The sequence below is a fragment of the Lithobates pipiens genome, unplaced genomic scaffold, assembly GCF_037356315.1.
Source record: "Lithobates pipiens isolate NorthernLeopardFrog02 unplaced genomic scaffold, aLitPip1_a1.2 Scaffold_16, whole genome shotgun sequence".
NCBI classification, from domain to species: Eukaryota; Metazoa; Chordata; class Amphibia; order Anura; family Ranidae; genus Lithobates; species Lithobates pipiens.
In genome coordinates, this window is record NW_027507748.1 from 455238608 (window position 1) to 455258615 (window position 20008).

Below are 20008 nucleotides of genomic sequence, written 5' to 3' on the forward strand. Positions count from 1 at the left end.
CTCTGGTTCCGCCTCCACCTCCACCTGACTGTACTCCTGATCACTAGTTGCTATAGCCGTCTGGCATCTAACAACCAGTGATGTCACGACCGTGACTCCCTCCCTGCTCAGCGTTGAAAGCAGAGGAGGAAATCACCTCTTAGTTATACTTGAAACACCCTTTGGAAGAATTTCCCTTTATTGCTGTTCTGGTAGCTACTCATTTTGATAATGATCAAAAGGACAAATTGATGTAAACCCCCTCATCAGGGAAACAGGGAGGAATAAAGACTTCTGGAAGTAGAAGAAATGTGTGTGTCACTAGATATCTTAACCTCTTACAAGCCATGTAATATGTGCAGCAGCAGGGTGGGTATGTCATAACCCCCTCACGCCATATGTATGTGTCCATGGGAGTCCAAGGTTTCTGTACTCACTATATACCCCTCTACATAGTGACTAAGCTGCTACAGACAGCTGCTGGTCTCTGATCAGGCTGCCAATCACATGACCATTTTGACAGATAATCACAATGATCACGTGAAGGGAAGTCATAGATAAATAGAGTTTGGCGAACATTTTTAAAGTTTGGGTGAACTGTCCTGGGTTTGATTCGAGCTGAGTTTAGCGAACTTCAAATAAGTTTGGATGCTGAATCCCAATGAAATGAATAGGAGCCAAGCCTATCAGATCAAAATGCCATTTTGGGCTAATAGGTAAAGGGTTGTCAAAAGTAAAAGCATGGGGGGCTGGGCACCACCCTGGGGAAACATTAAAAATGCAAAATTCCTTTAACTAACAAAACATTAACAATGTAAAAGCTCTTTAAATAAAATGCCATGGGGTGCCAATAACCTGTCTGTGAAGTGTCACCTCCTTACAATGTTTAAAACCCACTGCAGCAAGACAAAAATTTAAAAGAAAACAAAAGGTAGGATCCCCCAAATTCCACACCAAACCCTTTAAATGTGTTTCCTCCTTTATTATAGAGAGGTGTGGGTGAAAAGTCCTAATGTCTTCTGGATTAATAACGCTGTTTAAGCTACTTGGACAAGTAGTGTATGGTTTAGATTTGTAGTGGGGGAGGCTCTATTTATACATGAAAATCCTTTGAAAGAACACATTGGAGTTGAGTTACTAAAGACAAATAGGCTGTTCTCTTTGCATGGGTAGTTGAGTTGTACTTTGCAGGGGGATTTGCCCCCCAGAGCTTAATGAATGAGATGAAACTCTGCTGGCTTTCATGATTCAATCACGTGCAAGCAAAAACATTTTTTTCCTTGTATGTGATTGGGTATGCTTTGCAAAGTGAAACTTTTACCACATTCACTAATCTTTGGGGCAAATTCCCTTTCAGAGTGAAAAACCTATTTGAATTTAGGATATCAGTTGTATTCCTGGTTCCAGCACGCTGCACTCCAGCTCAAACACATAGAATTACTGCAAACTCCTACTCCTACCTATGTTCCAAAAGCCTGAAGTAGGAAGGCCTTTGATATTCTTCTTTTGAAAACAGTAGTTGTCTGGCTGTCACAGTGAATCAATGAGTTACTGACCCAGAACAAATCAAAACAAATTACTTCTTATTTTCAAAGAAGCAACACTAGTTCTCCGACTGCCAAACAGCAGCACTCCAATGTGCCCCACAAAGGGTGAGCCAATGGTTCAGACATTCAGTTGAACGCCCAAACCTTCGCCCACATTCTGGCCCCTATTTGTTAGGGCCAAGTATCATGTATAGAAGTGGAATATCTTCTATATATGACAACTCTCCATTGTCAATGGTTTCTATAGAAGCAGCAGGTGCTAAAAATAAAGAAAAAACATAAAATCAGTGCTACACCTCCAAAGTGAAAAAAAAATTATATGCGCCCTGGTTGCTGCTAGCCACAAAAGATGTATACGATCCTCCACATGGCATAAATCAAAAAAATGCAATATATAATATATAAAGCTTCCTGTTAATGTGAAAACCAGAAGTGGCACCTCACCTCAGGTGCTGTCTCACTTAGGAGAACAGCAAACACCCTTAATGCAACTGAGTAATGGTGTAGTAATCAGCAACCGCTCTCAAGTGGTGTCACCTCCTTGGGGTCACGTGATGTTACATCAAAACAGTGCCATAAAATAAAACAATCTTGTAGTGCAGTCATTAATTCTCACTATATGAGATAATAAGAGTAGACACTCGTGATATAAAAAATATGCTTGTGATCCATGCTGCCTTCCCCACATGGGGCAAACAATATTTAGAGATGAGGCTTGTGTCAAAGCATTATGGTCTAGCACCTCACCCCAGTGAAGGTCTGTCACTGAGTACCAAAGCATATAGAAAAAAGATTTCCCAAGAGGGGGAGAGAAGAGAAGGGCTGCCAAAGTGACAAAGTGCTGACAGCTAATTTTTAATCATAAAATACTTTATTACAGCAATATTCTAAAACAATAAGGGTGGCCAAAGTTAGGGACATATAAAGTGGTACAGCTTTGCTAATTAAGCAAGTCGATATGGGTCAAATATATACACAGATAACACATATAACATGTAACACTAAACACAAGACGTCTGGATACCAAGTAGGTTGGCACATGTAGCATCCACTCAGCCCAAGCCGTGTAGTTAATGAGCCATGGGGGGAAAGGGGAGAGGGAAGGGAAGATTGGGAGGATCAGGAAGGAAAACAATTTGCACAAAGGGGTGGATCCATACGAGCAGAGGATACTGTGAAAAGGAGCCTCGAACATCCCCCCAACATCCAGACGAAGCTACGCAATCGCACAGCGAAACGCTGTAATGAAGTATTTTATCTTTAAACATTAGCTGTCAGCACTTTATGTCACTCTGGTAGCCCTTCTCTTCTCTCTCCCTCTTAGGAAATCTTTTTAATTCTCTGCCTTCCCCACATGTAGCGCAATCTCACCAAATGGTGTGTGCTTTCATATAACATGCAGGTAACACACTTTGCAGGGATGGATGGATGGGTGCTTGGACGACGATCACCAACTTTTCTGTCAGGGATCTTCTCCTCAAATAGTTTTAGGGGACACTAATGCCGCGTACACACGACCGGACTTTCCAGCAGACTAGGTCCGACGGTCTTCCTGATGAACTTTTGGCGGAGTTCCGACTGACTTTCTGAACAAACGGACTTGGCTACACATGAACGGACTAAGTCCATTCAAAAGTCAGTTCATTTTGAACGTGATTACGCAAGACGGAACTAGAAAATAAATTTCAATAGCCAGTAGCCAATAGTTTCCCTTGTAGCCATCGGACCAGCATACAGGATTGAAGGGTACAATAGAGATAGCAACCTTGAAGTCACAGATGCCACAAATGATGGAAATATTGACTTTACCGAAATTACCACATCGCCTGTCAAGAGTGTTCCAGGGCCCAACCAATTTTCAACTTCCAAGGCTGTCTCTGTTGAGAAGCCGGTGAGAGAATTGATCTGTTTTAAATATCACACTCAGGTAGAAGAAGTGAGGGATTACAAAGCAGGGACTTCTGCAGAACTCTTTTGGGAAGAAGCAGAATTGTCTTCAGTGCCTTCTCTAGTAACTCAAGAGCAAGGGTGAGAAACCCTTGTCTCACGGCCACCAGAGACTGAACAAAATAATTCTGCCTCAGAGCTGTCTGAACCCAGGGCACAGCAGATCAAGAGACTGATACATGCATCGATCGGTCCCCTGATGGTTCAGTGTTACTTGTAACCACAAAGGAAAAGACCTCTTATGTGCTTGTCAGAAAATGCCATAAAATCTGTTTAATTGCTAGGAAATGTGTTTAATAATTTATTTAATTGAATTAGTTCTTGTTGTCTTTTACCATTTTGGGGAACCAAAGTTTCTTTTGTGGGGGGTGTATGTAGCCAGGACTATAGTTGCTCCAAACTTCTGCTTTTCCTCATGTTATTGCTGCATTATTCTTCTGTATAATCGATAGAGTTGAGTTGAATGTTTTTTTGTGTACAAATGCAGCAGTCATCTTAAAGAAAATCATTAGTTGGACATTCAATAATACAGAAATGTGACAACCATCTTTAAGGAGACAACTGGGGGCAACCATTTTGGAATTGTCTAGGTATATCTAAAAAGACAGGAAAAGGATAGAGGGTAGAGGGGTGAGGATGCAGGTGGCCAGCGGTGCAGTATTGTGCAGGGACTGAACTGTCTATTTCCAAGGTGCCACACCACTGGAGATTGCATCCTGAGTGCGTTTGGAATTCTACTGCTGAAGACAGTAACTTTGTGAGCCTGGTGTGTCATCTCCAATTACAGAGTTGTTATATCCAGCTGCTTCTCCAAGGGTGGTGCTACAAACTTTTTTTTTTTTTACTGCTACATGTTCCCCAGAGCAGTGCCACACCCCCCACCCACGTTATTTTTTTGACAACCTCTTGCCTACTAGCCCACTAGTCTACTAGCCCAGGTTGAACCAGGTTGGTTCAGGTTCAGCATCCAACTGTTAGCTTTGCCAAACTCTTCTCAGATTGAACCCAGAGCAGTTAAGCTCATCCCTAGCCCCCACCAGTTACATGCAACTTTAAATGCTAGCCATTTACTTAATAGAAGTAGGTAGCGGGTTATTTTAAGCCATCAAGGAAAGTTGAAGGTTGAAGACACCTCTTACTACATAAAGAGACCCCTAAGTGACTCAATCTGAGTGTCTAATATTTTTTAGCCAACTGTATATTACATTTCAGTGAGAATTGACAATAATATGGGACAGAACTTTTAACTTACTTCCATTGCTTGTCTGCATTCCCTAAAACAATTTTCCACAGTAGTTATGCTAGGACGGGAGACCAAATACTTTCTGCACAGTCATATGTACACAGGTTACCTGGAGTTCCAGCATAGCCCTTGATTTTGTTTTTCTTTTCCTTTAGTTCCACAGCAAGCCCAAGGTCAGAAATACGGACATTTCCTGAAAAGCAAACACAGACTTTGTTCTACAAGACTACACTTTACAGCTGCCTTCCTGTTGGCCAGGAATATCAGAGATCTAAGTTCATAATTTTAAACTAAAAACATTTTAATGTGAAACTATATGAGCTCAATCACTGAGCTAAATAGAACATAATGAAAAAAGTGTTGTTTATTTGTTATGCATATGTGCAAGCTGCACACAGTGGTAGACAAAATACATCACGTGTCTTGTACTCATGTTGGTAAATCATCTTTGTTATGTCCTTTATTATATTTGCATGTTTGTTAGAGAAGCAAACATGTCATCAAATTACAACCCCCTCCCCCAATGTTGTCTTTATAGATGCCTTGAAGCTGTAGTACGGCTATACTGTATTTGCAAATGTATTCAGAACCTTCTTTCTTAACCTGAATAGTTGAGGATTGCTTGGACCTTAGGAGAAGAGGGTATACTCTAAAAGATTGTCCTGAAAACCTGAATGTTAGCGCAAATAAAACAAAAGTATAATGGCCAGTACACAATGTTAATGTTGCAAGTGCACTAATACAGCTACAATCAAAATGGAACAGTTGAAACTTTTTCTCCTGAAAAGGGCCCCTTAAGGTCACATGGAGCGGATCCTTCCAAGCGGAATTCGCCTACTCAGCAGGGGATCTTTCAGATCCCCGCTGAGCAGGCAGATGATAGGTCCGTGTCCGGTCATGTCTGTTTTCATCAGCTGGATGGGTGGTTTAGCAGATTTTAACGGATCGAATGCCCAATTGGAAGTGGTTGTCAGTGGACACATGTCCACTGATATTCGCCAACCCATAGAGAAGAATGTGCGGTTTGGTTTGCCTGAAAAATTTACAGGCAAACTCGATTGGTCCACTGGTGTGAAAGGGGCCTTAAGTGTAATTTTCTAGGGAACTTTTTTATTGTTCTGTGAATTGCCTCTGTGCACCTTACCCCTTTTTGCTAGGTTTAAATTGACCTATGTGGTTGCCATTGTTGCTTTAGCTGCATTTGGTGTACACTAGGGGTCTTAAATTGCTTTTGAGTTGTGCTACAGTTTCTGATGTGTAGTAGCACCTTTAAAGAGAATAGGCTTTCTGCCGATAACCTACTCTCAGTTTGTATACATATATACACATATGCTATATATATCCAATAGCTGGGAACTCAGATAGTTTTGAGTTAGTTTTGAGTTAGAATCCACACTTTACAAAGGTAGCTGGATGCAGTAGTGTAACTTCACAAGTATTTTTATATGTATGCAAGAAAAACTTCTGTCTTTACCTGAGTAGTTGAAGCTTTGTTAAAGCAGACCTACAATACCTGTTCCATTAAACTTAGGAAACCCTTGTAGTTCATTCATTCACATACTGCAAATGAATGATGCAGCTGAACCCCACACAACAGGGTCAATGTGACAAGGGCTATGTGGGAGAGGAACCCCTGCCCATTGTCACAGGGAAGGGAGGGTGAGGAAAGGAAACAGGCGAGCCTCATAATAACGTGTTACATGTTACACCCTAAATACAGGTGAAAATTTAAAATGTTACTAAAGGACTGTAACAGGACTGAATGCTGGCCACATGACCCCAGCAGCTGTTTTTACATTTTAATCCTGCCTTTCAGAAAAGCTCATGTGAACAATCTTTTGGTTTTGGGTCATATCACTGGCCTAGAATCCCAGGACTGTGGTTTCTGCAACCAAGTAAGTATGTCATGCCTTCTGTTAACTTTCCGACTTTGAAGAAAAGCCAATGCAGGGAGAAACCAGCAGGTTTGTTTTAATAACCCCTCTCCCTATAAGCACATACTCACCTTTCTTTCATCTACCTTCTGCTCTTTTCAGCTGTCGGGAGTGAAAAAAATATTTACTATTTCTAGGTATAAAAAAAGCATGTGACACACTCCATGTGACCGCCCTAAGCCAATCACCAGGCATAAGTGCTGTTCTATGGGTAGAGTGTTCAGTAGAGTGGCAAGTAAGTGAAGAAAAGGTTGTGTGAAATGGGGGGGAGGATTCAAGTGAACCTGTTACTTGGCCCTGTATTAGACTTGTACGGGGAGCCCAATTGAGACTAGAATGAAAATGTCCTTTCTTCCCACTTATCAATGTGTCAAAGTCAGCTGCGAGGAACAGAAAAAATCTGTAGCTATGCACTTTGGTTTTTTCAAGTCTTCTTTTAAAATAATCTCCTGGAATGTTTACATAAACCAGGTTATGTATTTTGAATGTGATGACCCTTTAAACTTTGCATTCCCACCTAACCAGTTCAACTCAACAAGTTTTTAAAGCATCTTGCCATTACTGAATTATATAAAATTAGTTTTTCATTTTGTAGTTGTTGTTCTTAATATTGCACTTTGGATATTGCTGTTCTCTTTGCTGAGTTAGGCAGAATCTAGTTCCGATTAATACACATGAGTTAAACCATATTCTGTTTGCTCTGTTAACAAAATACAAATATATATATATATATATATATATATATATATATATATATATATATATATATATATATATATATATATATATATATATATATATATATATATATACACTTCAATATATATTTATATATATGCTTCATGTATAAAATTCTCTCAATATCGTCCTTTATAACCACCCATTCAGATGCATGCAGACAGTTTAAGTGCTGTCAAATGATGAGCCTTAGTAGAAGGGCACATCACTGGCACCCCTTTAAACCAGCATGTTCCTCCCTGCTGGCAACTGGATGGTGAAGACTTTAGCTGTTCTGTGCTGATTAGTTGCTTGACTACTTCTCAATAAGCAGGTCTGAGAATGCAATCAAGCAACTGATGGATAAACTGCGTAGTTAAAATGGATCTTCACTGCATCTGAGCACCACAAACCAAAAACTCGATTTAATGCATTTTTAATATTCAAAGCAAACTCCCCCATCCATCCATGTCTTGATGCTTTGTTTTGTTAAAAAATCACTTTGAAAAACAACACCTAGCATTTCTGGCCCTGGCCATCTTGATTAAGGGCAAATGATTCATGTAGCATTTACTTCCTGGAATCCATCTGCCCTGCATACATGCAGAAGAGTATGCTTGGCTGAGAAAAACCATCATCCTTTCCTCCCCTCCTGAAGATGTAGGACATAATTTGCCTAAGCAAAAAACCATACAGTAACTGAAGAAATTTAAAAAAAGAAAATATGATATACTTTCCAATTTACCAATGCTGTCAGCATAAGGATTGAAAATAATCAATGCTGATTGGGAGAGTGAAGTTCTTTAACCACTTCACATCCTGAAGGTTTACCCCCATCATGACCAGACCATTTTGTTTGGCCATGCAATGCTGTACAAAAATAAAATGTATGTCCTTTTTTTTCCTACAAATAGAGCTTTCTTTTGGTGGTATTTGATCACCACTGCGTTTATATTTTTTTGCGCTGATAATTTTCTAAAACATAAAACATATCCAATAAAAAAAATAGAAAAAAAATCAAATTTCTTCATATTCAATTTAGGCCAATATGTATTCTGCTACATATTTGTGGTTAAAAAAATCTCAATAAGTGTATATTGATTAGGTTGCGCAAATGTTATAGCATCTACAATCTATGGTATATATACTGGAATTTTTATTTATTTTACTAGTAATGGCGGCAATCAGCGACTTGTAGCGGGACTGCGATATTGTAGCCAACAATTGGACACTAACTGAAACTTTGTGGGAACCAGTGACACTAATACAGTGATCAGTGCTAAAAATATGCCCTGTTACTGTTCTAATGACACTGGCTGGGAGGGGGTTAAACATCTGAGTGATCAAAGGGTTAAATGTGTGCCTAGCCATTGTTTTGGTGTACTATGTGAGGTGCTTTTACTAAGGGAAGTAATAGATTTAAGAAAATCTATTACTTCCCTTCTGACAGAACAGAGCTCTGCCTTGTTTACATAGTCAGAGCCCTGTCCTGTGTGTCTTCCCAACAATTGGCGGGTGCCGGCAGTCCTCTATTGGTCGGCACCTGCTGATTGGCATCTGCTGTGTATAATCACAGCAGAGCCAGGTTGTCAGTGGTGCGTGTTCGCCTCCCCTACTTAGAAATGCTGGATCACGTACCTAGTACATGATCTGGTGCAGGAGGACTGCCTTGTCATCATATATGGAATTTATATGGTTGGCAAGTGGTTACACCATCCAGTGACTAGCTCCCTTCCTACAACATGCATATCTAAATGGTGTCGGAATGTGTTCTTTTACTGTTCACTCAGCAGGAAGTTGATGTATCAATTATGAAGACCTTGAACTATGAATTTATGAAGACCAAAAAACAACCGCTGCAGCCACAGGGATGAGCATATGCACACATTTTCAAAGTGGAAAAAAAAAGATTTCAACAATATTAATACATTTGGTGTCAGGGATTATTGCTCTTTATTAGGTTGGGTGCAGATTCCTCACATCCAATTTGCAACAGCAGGAGACTTTGACTAGCTCTCTATGGAGCCGGTTCACATATCTCTGTGGCTCCGGTGTGAATTTGTACAGGAGCCCTTTGCATATTTTGGTCCATTTCAAGTCTGAATTCGGGCTAAAATTGGACCTGAAATGGTGAACCAGGACACCGGACCCCTGCTGGGAGCCGCATGCAGCAATGGTGTGAACCCAGCCTAAATGTTTATTGTAATGAATGTGACTATAGTGTTCCTTTATGGTTACCTGCTACTAAAAATTGTAACAGTAGCCATCTAGCATTAAAACGTTTGTAATTATAAAAAAATAGACATACCATCATTATCTAATAATACATTTTCTGGTTTCAAATCCCGATAGATGATCCTGTTTTGATGTAAGTGTTCCATGCCACATACGATCTGAGCAGTGTAAAAACAGGCTCTGGATTCATCAAGACCTGGATTTTCCTCATCAACATTGTAAATATGGAACCTTAATACAAAGAGATTTGAAAACAGTCATCCATAACGCACAAGATTCTGAAACAAGTAAATATTTTGTTACCCGGTAATAAGGAGTTTGAATTTTTTGTCTTTACCTACAGACTTCAAGAAGAAAACAAACTCATAATTTCCTGTTTTGAAGCTCGGCATGAAACTAAGATTTTAATAAATATGCAGATCAATTTTAACAGAGGAACTAAAATGTCAAGAGCTAAGTGCTAGATAGCATCTGTTTTGTTATAATATCTGGGGCTTTTGTAAAATTCCTGGTGACATCAGACACATCAGTCTCACACAGAATGAGTTTAAAGGGAATTTTTACTAAACAAAATTATAACCGTACAATTGTAACTTGTGTAATTATCTTACGCTCTCAGCCAAATTCAAGTTGGCCAAATGTCCACATTTAGCATTGAGGGAAGAAGGGTCATTGTTGACATACACTACCAGTACCACTAGCCACAGTGGAGAAATGTAGCAGCTGGGATTCATTTTCTAAGCTTTCTACCCAATTGTCACTCATCCTGAGAGGGACTGGCCAATATTCTGTAGGTCACATACATTATGGGATCTGATTAAAAATATTTCATGTCTATGGGTATCTTTTTGCACTAATACCATACAGACACAAGTAATGTAATGCTCCAGGTGGCAATCCAGTCTCTGATCTCCCCTGCACGTGAAAGGGTGCTGGCTCAGCATGTAAATAGCAATGAAGTAAAAAAGTCCCGGATAGCCACACTTCGATAAAATCACCTTTATTTGTATAAAAAGCAGTCCATACAGTACATGGAAGCACAAGCAACAGCTAACTGACACGTTTCACACCCTCACTGGTGCTAAGTCATAGCTAAAATGAAAAGCTCAAACACAGATATATATATATACATATATATATATATATATATATATATATATATATATATTTCTTTATCGTACATCAAGGGACACAGAGCACCATATTAATTGCTGAATGGGTTATACGCCACCTTCAGGTGATGGACACTGGCATAATTAAAGACAGGAAGTTCGACTCCCTTTATAACCCCTCCCACACAGGGAGAACCTCAGCTAGGGCTGCTCCATCCTCCTAGTGTCAGCCAACTCAAGAGGGATCATTTTCAGGGGTCAGGTCTCTAGGATGCTCACCCCCCCCTCCCTCCCCTCCCGTCAGGGCAAAAGAGAGTCCTTCTGTCTGTCTTTGCATGAGGCTGTTAGGGAAGATGGTAGCCTCATTCATGGCAGTTCCCTATGCCCAATTCCATTCAAGGCTTCTGCAAAACAGTATCCTGGCTACCCTGGAACAGGAAAAGTCAGGATTTGGATTGTCCAATGTGCTTGACTCCAAAAGTTCACCAGAGTCTCAGTTGGTGCTTGTCAGACAGAAATTTGCAGAAGGGGAAATTCTTTATACCCGTTACTTGGAGTATAGTAACAACTGATGTCAGCCTCTTAATTTGGGGAGCAGTCTTGGAAGGGAACACTGTCCAGGGGAAGTGGCCAGAATCCGAGAGGTCCTTGCTAATCAACATTCTAGAGATTCAGGCAGCACGTTTGGCCTTAAAGGCCTGGACAGGCAGATTATGGAACTATCCTGTCTGGATTCAGTCCGACAATGTCACAGCAGTAGCCTATATCAATCATCAAGGCGGCACAAAGAGTTGTGCCGCCCAGAAAGAGGTAAACCATATTCTAACTTGGACAGAAGAGCATGTGCCCTGCCTATCTGCGGTATTTATCCCAGGAGTGGAAAATTGGCAGGCAGACTTCTTGAGTCACCAGAAATTGCTTCCAGGAGAATGGTCTCTATATCACGACGTCTTTCGGGCCATATGTCAGAAGTGGGGTACCCTGGACCTGGACCTATTGGCGTCCAGGTTCAACAAAAAGTTGGACAATTTTGTGTCAAGGACAAGGGATCCACTCGCTTGTGGAACAGATGCCTTAGTAACTCCTTAGGATCAATTTTCTCTGATCTATGCCTTTCCTCCAGTTCACTTGCTTCCATGTCTTCTACGCAGATTAAAGGGGGAACAGAAGCTAGTAACCCTAGTTGCTCTGGCTTGGCCTGGCATGCAAAGATCGTAAGAATGGAAGTAGGGGATCCTTGGACTCTTCTGTCCCGCCCAGATTTGCTTTCACAGGGCCCAGTGTTGAGCCAATATGTGATGTGCCATTGGTCCTTGTGACAAGGAAGTTGGTGTTTTTGGTTGCGGTAACCTCCGTGAGAAGGGTTTCGGAGTTGACGGCCTTTTCAAGTAAAGAGCCATACTTGATCATTCATACGGATAAGGTCCCTTCGTATTTTCCAGAACCATGTTCTCCAGAAGAAGATTTACTACACTCCCTTGATGTAGTAAGAGCGGTTCATTTCTATCTGGAAGCAACTGCTCAGATACGGAAAACTAATGCCTTGGTTGTATTGCCAGAAGGTCTCAGAAAAGGGCAAGCAGTGTCAAAATCAACCATTTCTAGGTGGATTTGTCAGGTCATTATTCAGGCCTATGATCTAAAAGGAAAGATTCCACCTTTTCGACTAGAGCACACTCAACCAGAGCAGTAAGTGCTTCTTGAGCAGTTCATCATCAAGCCTCCATGACTCAGGTTTGCAAGGTCGCAACATGGACATCAGTACATACATTTACAAAGTTCTATCAAGTGGATGTAGGTCAGCAAGAGGATGCCACCTTCGGGCGCAGTGTTCTGCAGGCAGCAGTATAGATCCCCACGTCTGATGGCGGTCTGCATTCGTTTTTTTTGTCTCCTTCCCCTCAGATACCATTCAGTAATTAATATGGTGCTCTGTGTCCCCTTATGTACGATAAAGAAAATAGGATTTTTATAACAGCTTACTTGTAAAATCCTTTTCTTGGAAGTACATCACGGGACACAGAGGCTTCCCTCTTTTTGGGATGCATACATAGATATATATATATATATATATATATTGCTTTGCTACAAAAACTGAGGTTTTCCCTGTGTGGGAGGAGTTATATAGGGAGTGGAACTTCCTGTCTTTAATTATACCAGTGTCCATCACCTGAAGGTGGCATATAACCCATAGATAATTGTTATAAAAATCCTATTATAAAGCAGATGACTATATGTCCACTTACATATTACCGTGTGTAGTCAATAGAGCACATATGGAAGTGATTACGGCAATTAAGATAGCTAGAATGATCAAAATAACTCATATAATTCCAGAACTCTCTATTGCCTTATTGTTGTAAAAATACCCTTTAACCAACTTAAAGGAAAAATATAAAAAAATGAATAAGACTAAAAAACATATAATAGCAAAATCACAATCACTGATGATATATATAGAAAATATTCATATTGTTGCAAATATGTTGGAAAAATTACCAAAAATAATCAATTAACCAAATGAACATGTCCATATATACGTTTATAAACCTCAAAAGTGTACATATATATGTATATAGAGCTAAGGACATTATAAAAAATGCAGAGACCCCAGACATATATCTAAATAAAAAGTATTAATGTATCTAAATATATATGCTCACACATCCAAATAATTTCCTCAACTAATATAACCAATAAAAAACAAATATGTGAACAAAGGGCTCAAACTAGGACCTAAAGATCTACAGAAGGATAATGATGTCATATATACATAAGTAGACAAATCGAGAAAATATTGTATATAACCAAATATACACAAAGCAAATGCCATAATGCAATCTTACAATTCTAAATAATGAATCTCAAAGTGCTAAACTACTCAACCATGTGTCTCTATATGTTTACTGTTGTTTTTGTACATAATTAATTTCTAAACTCCTTCAACAAATACATGCGCAAAAGGAGGGGGGGGGGATGAATGGGTTATTAACTTTGCTCATATTAATGATATTAATGAAATTATGATTTTATATATATATATATATATATATATATATATATATATATATATATACTGTATATATATATATATATATATATATATATAATATTATTATAATGAAAAAAATCCCATTCAAATTTGAAACCTGAGCTTTCTAGTATTTAAACTAAAGATCCAAAATACTTATTTTTTGCATAGCATCCTGAACGTATCTCCTCCTCTAATCGGTGACACGTTCTTATCGACACCTTGTATGACTAGACTAGAAATATTTTTGTTATGATGATCATTCCAATGTTTAACCACATTATTAGAATGGTTCTTTTCTATGCCGAACAAATGGTCATGAAGCCAATCTCTTAGCCTGCGGGTCGCCACATACTGGATTGGACATGACAAGCAGGTAATGACATAAACAAGATACCTGGTATTGCAGTTAATAAAAGATACATTTTTAAACTGCTTACCAGTTATGACCAAACAAATAGTGTCCCCTCTTTTAATATGAGGGCAACATGAACATCCATTCGTGCCACACCAGAAACTCTGTAAAAAACTGTAACCAATGTGTGGGAGACTTAATGCTGGTGTACAAACTAGGGGATAGCGTTTTACCTAGAGTTGGGTCTCTACGAGACACTGTCCTAACTCCCTTTAACAGAATTTGAGCATAAATGTAGATATTGTACAATACTGGTTAATATTTTAGGATAGTATTTTTGATCTTTCCAAACGCCATGCTAAACATGGTGGAAAAAACAGGAATGTTGGGATATTTTCTTTTTATTAGTATCAAACAACAAACTGTTGCTTGAAGTATTCTCAGCAATACTGATAGCTCTAGTGAGAATGAACCTAGGGTATCCCCTGTCCCGAAAACATTGGGCTATATCCCCTGTTTCCGTCTTAAAGTCTGTATCGTTACTTCAGACATGCTTAAGCCTTAAAAATACCATACAGACCCAGCAGTGATAAGTTGTTTACGTTTTTTTACTAAAAAAAGAAAATGACTACATAACCTAAAACATGTTTGGCTAAGTTTTCTAGGTCATGTATGCACGCTTTTGTGTTCGTCCGAGCTGCTTTTTTCCCATAAAAGTCTATGTGAATTCAAAGTAATTTAAAGCCGCTCAGTGTAACTTAACGTGACACCAAACAATATCTTTCTTTTCTAAAAATAATCCATATACTTCCACTATTTAATAGTCCTGTAATCTATTTCCATTAATTGTCTCTTACTGTGTTTCTTAGCCTCCTTATAATATCATCCAAGAGCTCATGAACCTTTCCTTTTCCCCCTCACTTCCCTTTGTTTGGAACAAGCAATGCATGCTAGTTGTGGTCTTGTGCAATTTTATATGCATACTAAAAATCCCATAGTCCCCAATCCATCTCAGGAGTGAGCAAGAGAGGGTGGCTGCTCTCCCTTCCTGGTCTCACAGGAAAATCTGAGAACAGCAGGATCCATAGGCAACTACAGCTGTGAGTCAAATGTTGTGACGAGGGAGAGCGAGGGGCATGGCCAAGTCACACTGTGTTTGTCTCTGGACTCAAACATCCCAGCTTGGGAGCAAGGGTGCATGGGTTCCGCAAGAGCAGCTGGCTTGCTAAGGGGGCACCTACAGGAAGGAGGAACGAACAGCACCAGCAGGGGACCAAAAAATATGAGTTAAAGAACCACTCTGTGCAATATCCATGTACAGAGCAGGTAAGTATAACCTCTTTTTTATTTTGATAAAAAAAATAAGGTTCAGTATCACTTTAACCACTTGCCGCCCGCCATATAGTAAAATTACGTCGGCAAAGTGGTTGCGATATCCTAACCAGATGTCATATGACGTGGTCAGGATAGCAAGCCACTGACGCTCGTTGTTGTGGCATGTCAGTCTGACACACCGCAACTCTAATCTAGGTAAAGAGTCTATGAAGGAAACTCTTTACCATGTGATCAGCCGTGTCCAATCACGGCTGATCACGATGTAAACAGGAAGAGCTGTTTATCGGCTTTTCCTCACTCGCATCTGATAGACGCGAGTAGAGGAGAGCCGATCAGCGGCTCTCCTGATGGGGAGGGTCTGTGCTGATTGTTTATCAGCGCAGCCCCCCACTTGGATGCTCGGCCAGGACCACCAGGGATGCCACCAGGACCACCAGGGATGGCCACCACTAATAACCACCAGGTATGGCATCCCTGGTGACTATGGGTGGCAATGTGTGCCCACACATGATACCAATGTGTGCCCACACATGATGCCAATCAGCGGTCAGCAACAATACTCGCCAGTGCCTCCTAATCAGTGATGCCAATCAGTGCCATCTATCAGTGTCAGTGCCACTTATCAGTGCCCATCAGTGCCACCTATCAGTGCCCATCCATGCTCATCAGTGCCCATCAGTGCTGCCTATCAGTGCCACCCATAAGTACCCATCAGTGCCTCCTATTAGTGCCCATCTGTGTAGCCTATGAGTGCCCATCTGTGCCCCCTATGAGTGTTGCATATCAGTGCCACCTTATTGATGCCACCTCATCTGTGCTCATCAGTGCCACTTTTTCAATGCCCGTCAGTGCAGCCTCATCAGTGGCCATCAGTGAAGGAGAAAACTTACTTATTTACAAAATCTTATAACAGAAACAAAGGAAAATATATTTTTTTCCAAATTTTCAGTCTTTTTTCATTTGTTTAGCAAAAAATAAAAACCGCAGAGGTGATCAATTACCATCAAATTACCACCTTTGTGGAAAGAAAATTATAAAAATGTTGTTTGGGTACAGCGTAGCATGACCGTGTAATTGTCATTTAAATAGCGACAGTGCTGAAAGCTGAAAATTGGCTTGGGCAGGAAGGGGGGCAGTGCCCTGTATGAAAGTGGTTAAATGTGGTGACTGCATTCGTTTTCCTTGTTTAGGCTTTTTTCCCTTTATTTTCACCTAGTATCTCCACTCTGGCTGGAAGAGCTATGGGGACACCTTTGGATAGCTGCATTGGCAATCTGGGGAGAGGGCAGTTTTACAGTGGCCATGCATGCTACAATTTTGTTATCCGATTAATGTGCGATTAAGTAAAAACACTTGAATCAGAAACCGATCGAATAGTTATAATTCCTTACCAATCACTTGGCTTAAACCATATTTGATTAACTAAGTCGATGAGCCAGGGCAGAAAATTGACATTATTTGGAAGTTGTTTGGAAGTGGTGTGACGTCCATGCTGATACTGTATGTCAGTTAGTAAGTTAGCAGTGTGACAGGAGACTGAAGAAGTGAGGTGAGGAGTAGAGAAATATATTTGTGTGTCTCCAGCATAGAGATGGTACTGGAAGCCATGGGAGTTTATCAAGTGACAAAGGGAGGGGGTGTGTATGGAAAAGAGCAGGTATCCGAGGACAGAACCTTGGGGGACCCCTACAGAAAGAGGAAGTGAGGAGGAGATAGAGTTATAGATAATGCTGAAGGAGCATTGTGATAGGTAAGAGGAGAACCAGGGGAGAGCCAGGAGACCAAGAGAGTGGAATTTTTTAAAGAGGGGATGGTCACCAGTGTGCAGAGAGTTTTGAAGAGGGGATAGTCACCAGGCCGCAGAGACGTCTAGTAGTATGAATATGGTGTAGTGGTCATTGGTTTTAGTAACATTGTTCATGCCATTTCTTTTTGAGGGTAGAGCAGACATTTGCTGCTAATGTTTTTGCTAAATAATGTATGTGCTATACGGCCTTGTGACCTATGTTCTTAATGAGAAAACAGGTGTTACTACCTGATTGATGATTATGTTGTAAAAGCTTTAGTTCTTGGTTCCCGTTCTCATCTGGCTCATAGTTGTCAACACCCCAGTGAGAATGTGCTGCTCTCTTACCCAAGAATATTTATAGCATCCTAGATGATTATGGCAATTTTGTAGATATGAGAAATATATCTCCTTAACATTACTAATATACATTATTTATTGTCATAAAATGTTAACAAATTTATAATAATGGTAATGACTTACCGTAGGTCTCCTCCATTCATTATAGTCATAACTAAGCAGACATCATTTTTTGTTTGGTATGCATATGCCAAAGAGACAATAAATCTACTGTGAACTTTAGCAAGAATCCTTTTTTCCACCATGGCACCCTGTAATCAAAAAATTGCATTTTGTGAGTCAAGTTTCATCTCACTAAAAGTACTACCATCAATAACCTGAATGTTAGAAACCCAGGATCTAGGTTCATATAAAAATGTATCAGAATTGGTCTGAGATTCTCATACTGAGGCTCTCCTAGAAGCCAGCAGTGTTTTTGCAGAAAAAATGCTTGACGTGTCAAGCTCTTGGGAGTTAATTCAATTCATTGGCCAGAATAAATCACTTATTCTGGCCATCAAAATGAATTAATGCTCAAGCTATAAATGCACCTAGCAATTAGACACATTTAGCAGCTTTTAGCAGCATCAAGCGTTTTTTATGCCCAAACTCTGCTGGCCTTGATTACCTATTATGTGTAGCTCCAGTCTGCTGCCATTCCTGCTTGAGCTGACAGAGGGACAGGCACAGATTTGAAGAGGAGACTGCTATAATGGATCTTTGTGTAGCCTGTTCAAGTCCAACCACCACACAAAGGAAGAAGATGTGAACTACTTGAACTCAAGGGCGTCTTTAATATTGATGGAACCCTGGGCAAAAATGTTCTTGGGGCCCCCCTCCTCAATGCAGTTTCGCTCTCCATCTGTTCTGAGACATACAATAAATAGCAGCTAGACTCAAAATCTGTTTACTCAATCAGATCAGGCAGAGATTGCGATTGGTTGCCAGAGGTTACAGTGTATCATTACCACTCACTGGCTGGTTGCTAGAGGTTACAGCTCACATTACGGCTCACTGATTAGTTGCTAGAGGTTCAGCACATGATTTCTGCTTGTTGATTTTGCTAGAGATTACTGTACATCAATACTGCTCACTAATTGGTTGCTAGAGGTTACTGCACATCATTACTGTTTACTAATTGGTTGCTAGAGGTTGCAGTACATCATCTCCTCACTGCCTGAACACCATGGACTGGGGAGGTGAGGGGACCCATTAAGAGTTATTTCACACTGAGGGAGTTTTCAGATGTTTTAGCGGTAGAAATAGCTCCTGTAAAGTGCCTGAAAACTGCCTCCCATACCTGTATATATGTACATATATACATATATACAGTATCTCACAGTATATATATATATTTCCAATAAATATCCCCCCCTCCTTCAGCCCAGATGTGTCAGACGGTGTTATGCAACTTGTAGGCTACTGTGCTTACTTCCTGTGCAGAGGAAATAGGGGACCCAGGAAACAGCAGCTCCTTCGAGCATAAGTGTTACATATAGATGCTAAGTGTTTCAAACTTTTGCTAACACATTTTCAATTTTCTCAACAGAATATCAAGTCATAAGTGAAGCATAAGTCTCAATGCTGCAATTAAAAGGGACATATTTAAAAGGCATTGCTGTGAATCTTTTTGGTGACTATGTATTAATATACAAGGAATTACTTTCCGCCAGTGAATTTTTGGTTAATATCACATTCACTGCTTTAAATATGCCCCAGGGTCTCTCAAAAATTAAATACCTTTGTCTACTTTTAGCTAAGAAATGTCTGTTAGGCTGAAAAGGGAAATCAACTTGCACCGAGAGATTGCATGATAAAGTAGATGCAGTAGCTGACTCAGACGCTTAAAAAACTATTATTCATGCTTATCCAAATAATACCTGCCAAACTATTAAAGAAAATATTGCTTGGTACCATACAGAAAAAACTTAAAGTGTTTGTATAGTCTTTTTTTTTTTTACTTTTACCTACAGGTAAGCCTATAATAAGGCTTACCTGTAGGTACAATTACTATCTCCTAAACCTGTGCGGTTTAGGAGATATTTATTTTTTCATGCAGCTGCTGACATCATGCAATCCAACTAGCGACCAAAATCGAGAAACAGTGACAGATTGACATTAACAATTTTGAAAAAACTTTTGCAATCCTGAAAACTAAACATAAGAATTGCCCTTCTAAGGCCTCAATAGAACAGCTGGACACAGCCAGATTAGAGCTCATTCTAGCACTCACAGCAAAAGCAGAGAAACACATCCCCTGGAGCAGGGCCATATTCTACTCACAGAAAGACAAAATTGGATCTATATTAGCCTCTAAGTTTTCACCTCGTTATCACACCCACACCATCCCCAAAATGAGGGTACCAACCCTATCCACCGAACATAAAAATCTGATAGTGGCAGCCTTTTAAGTTGAGGAGATAATGGAGGTCATAAAAAACCTCAAGA

General features: G+C 40.0%; 1 protein-coding gene across 1 annotated transcript in view; it reads right to left on the reverse strand.

Annotated features, from left to right (window-relative positions):
- GRK1 (G protein-coupled receptor kinase 1) overlaps positions 1 to 20008 on the reverse strand; it is a 59435-nt gene that overhangs the window by 13515 nt on the left and 25912 nt on the right. Inside the window, exons 2-4 of the mRNA XM_077482830.1 lie at positions 17705 to 17832; positions 9676 to 9833; positions 4826 to 4909 (exon numbers count right to left, since the gene is read on the reverse strand). Coding sequence (XP_077338956.1) covers positions 4826 to 4909; positions 9676 to 9833; positions 17705 to 17832 — 370 coding nt within the window. The remainder of the gene's footprint in view (positions 1 to 4825; positions 4910 to 9675; positions 9834 to 17704; positions 17833 to 20008) is intronic.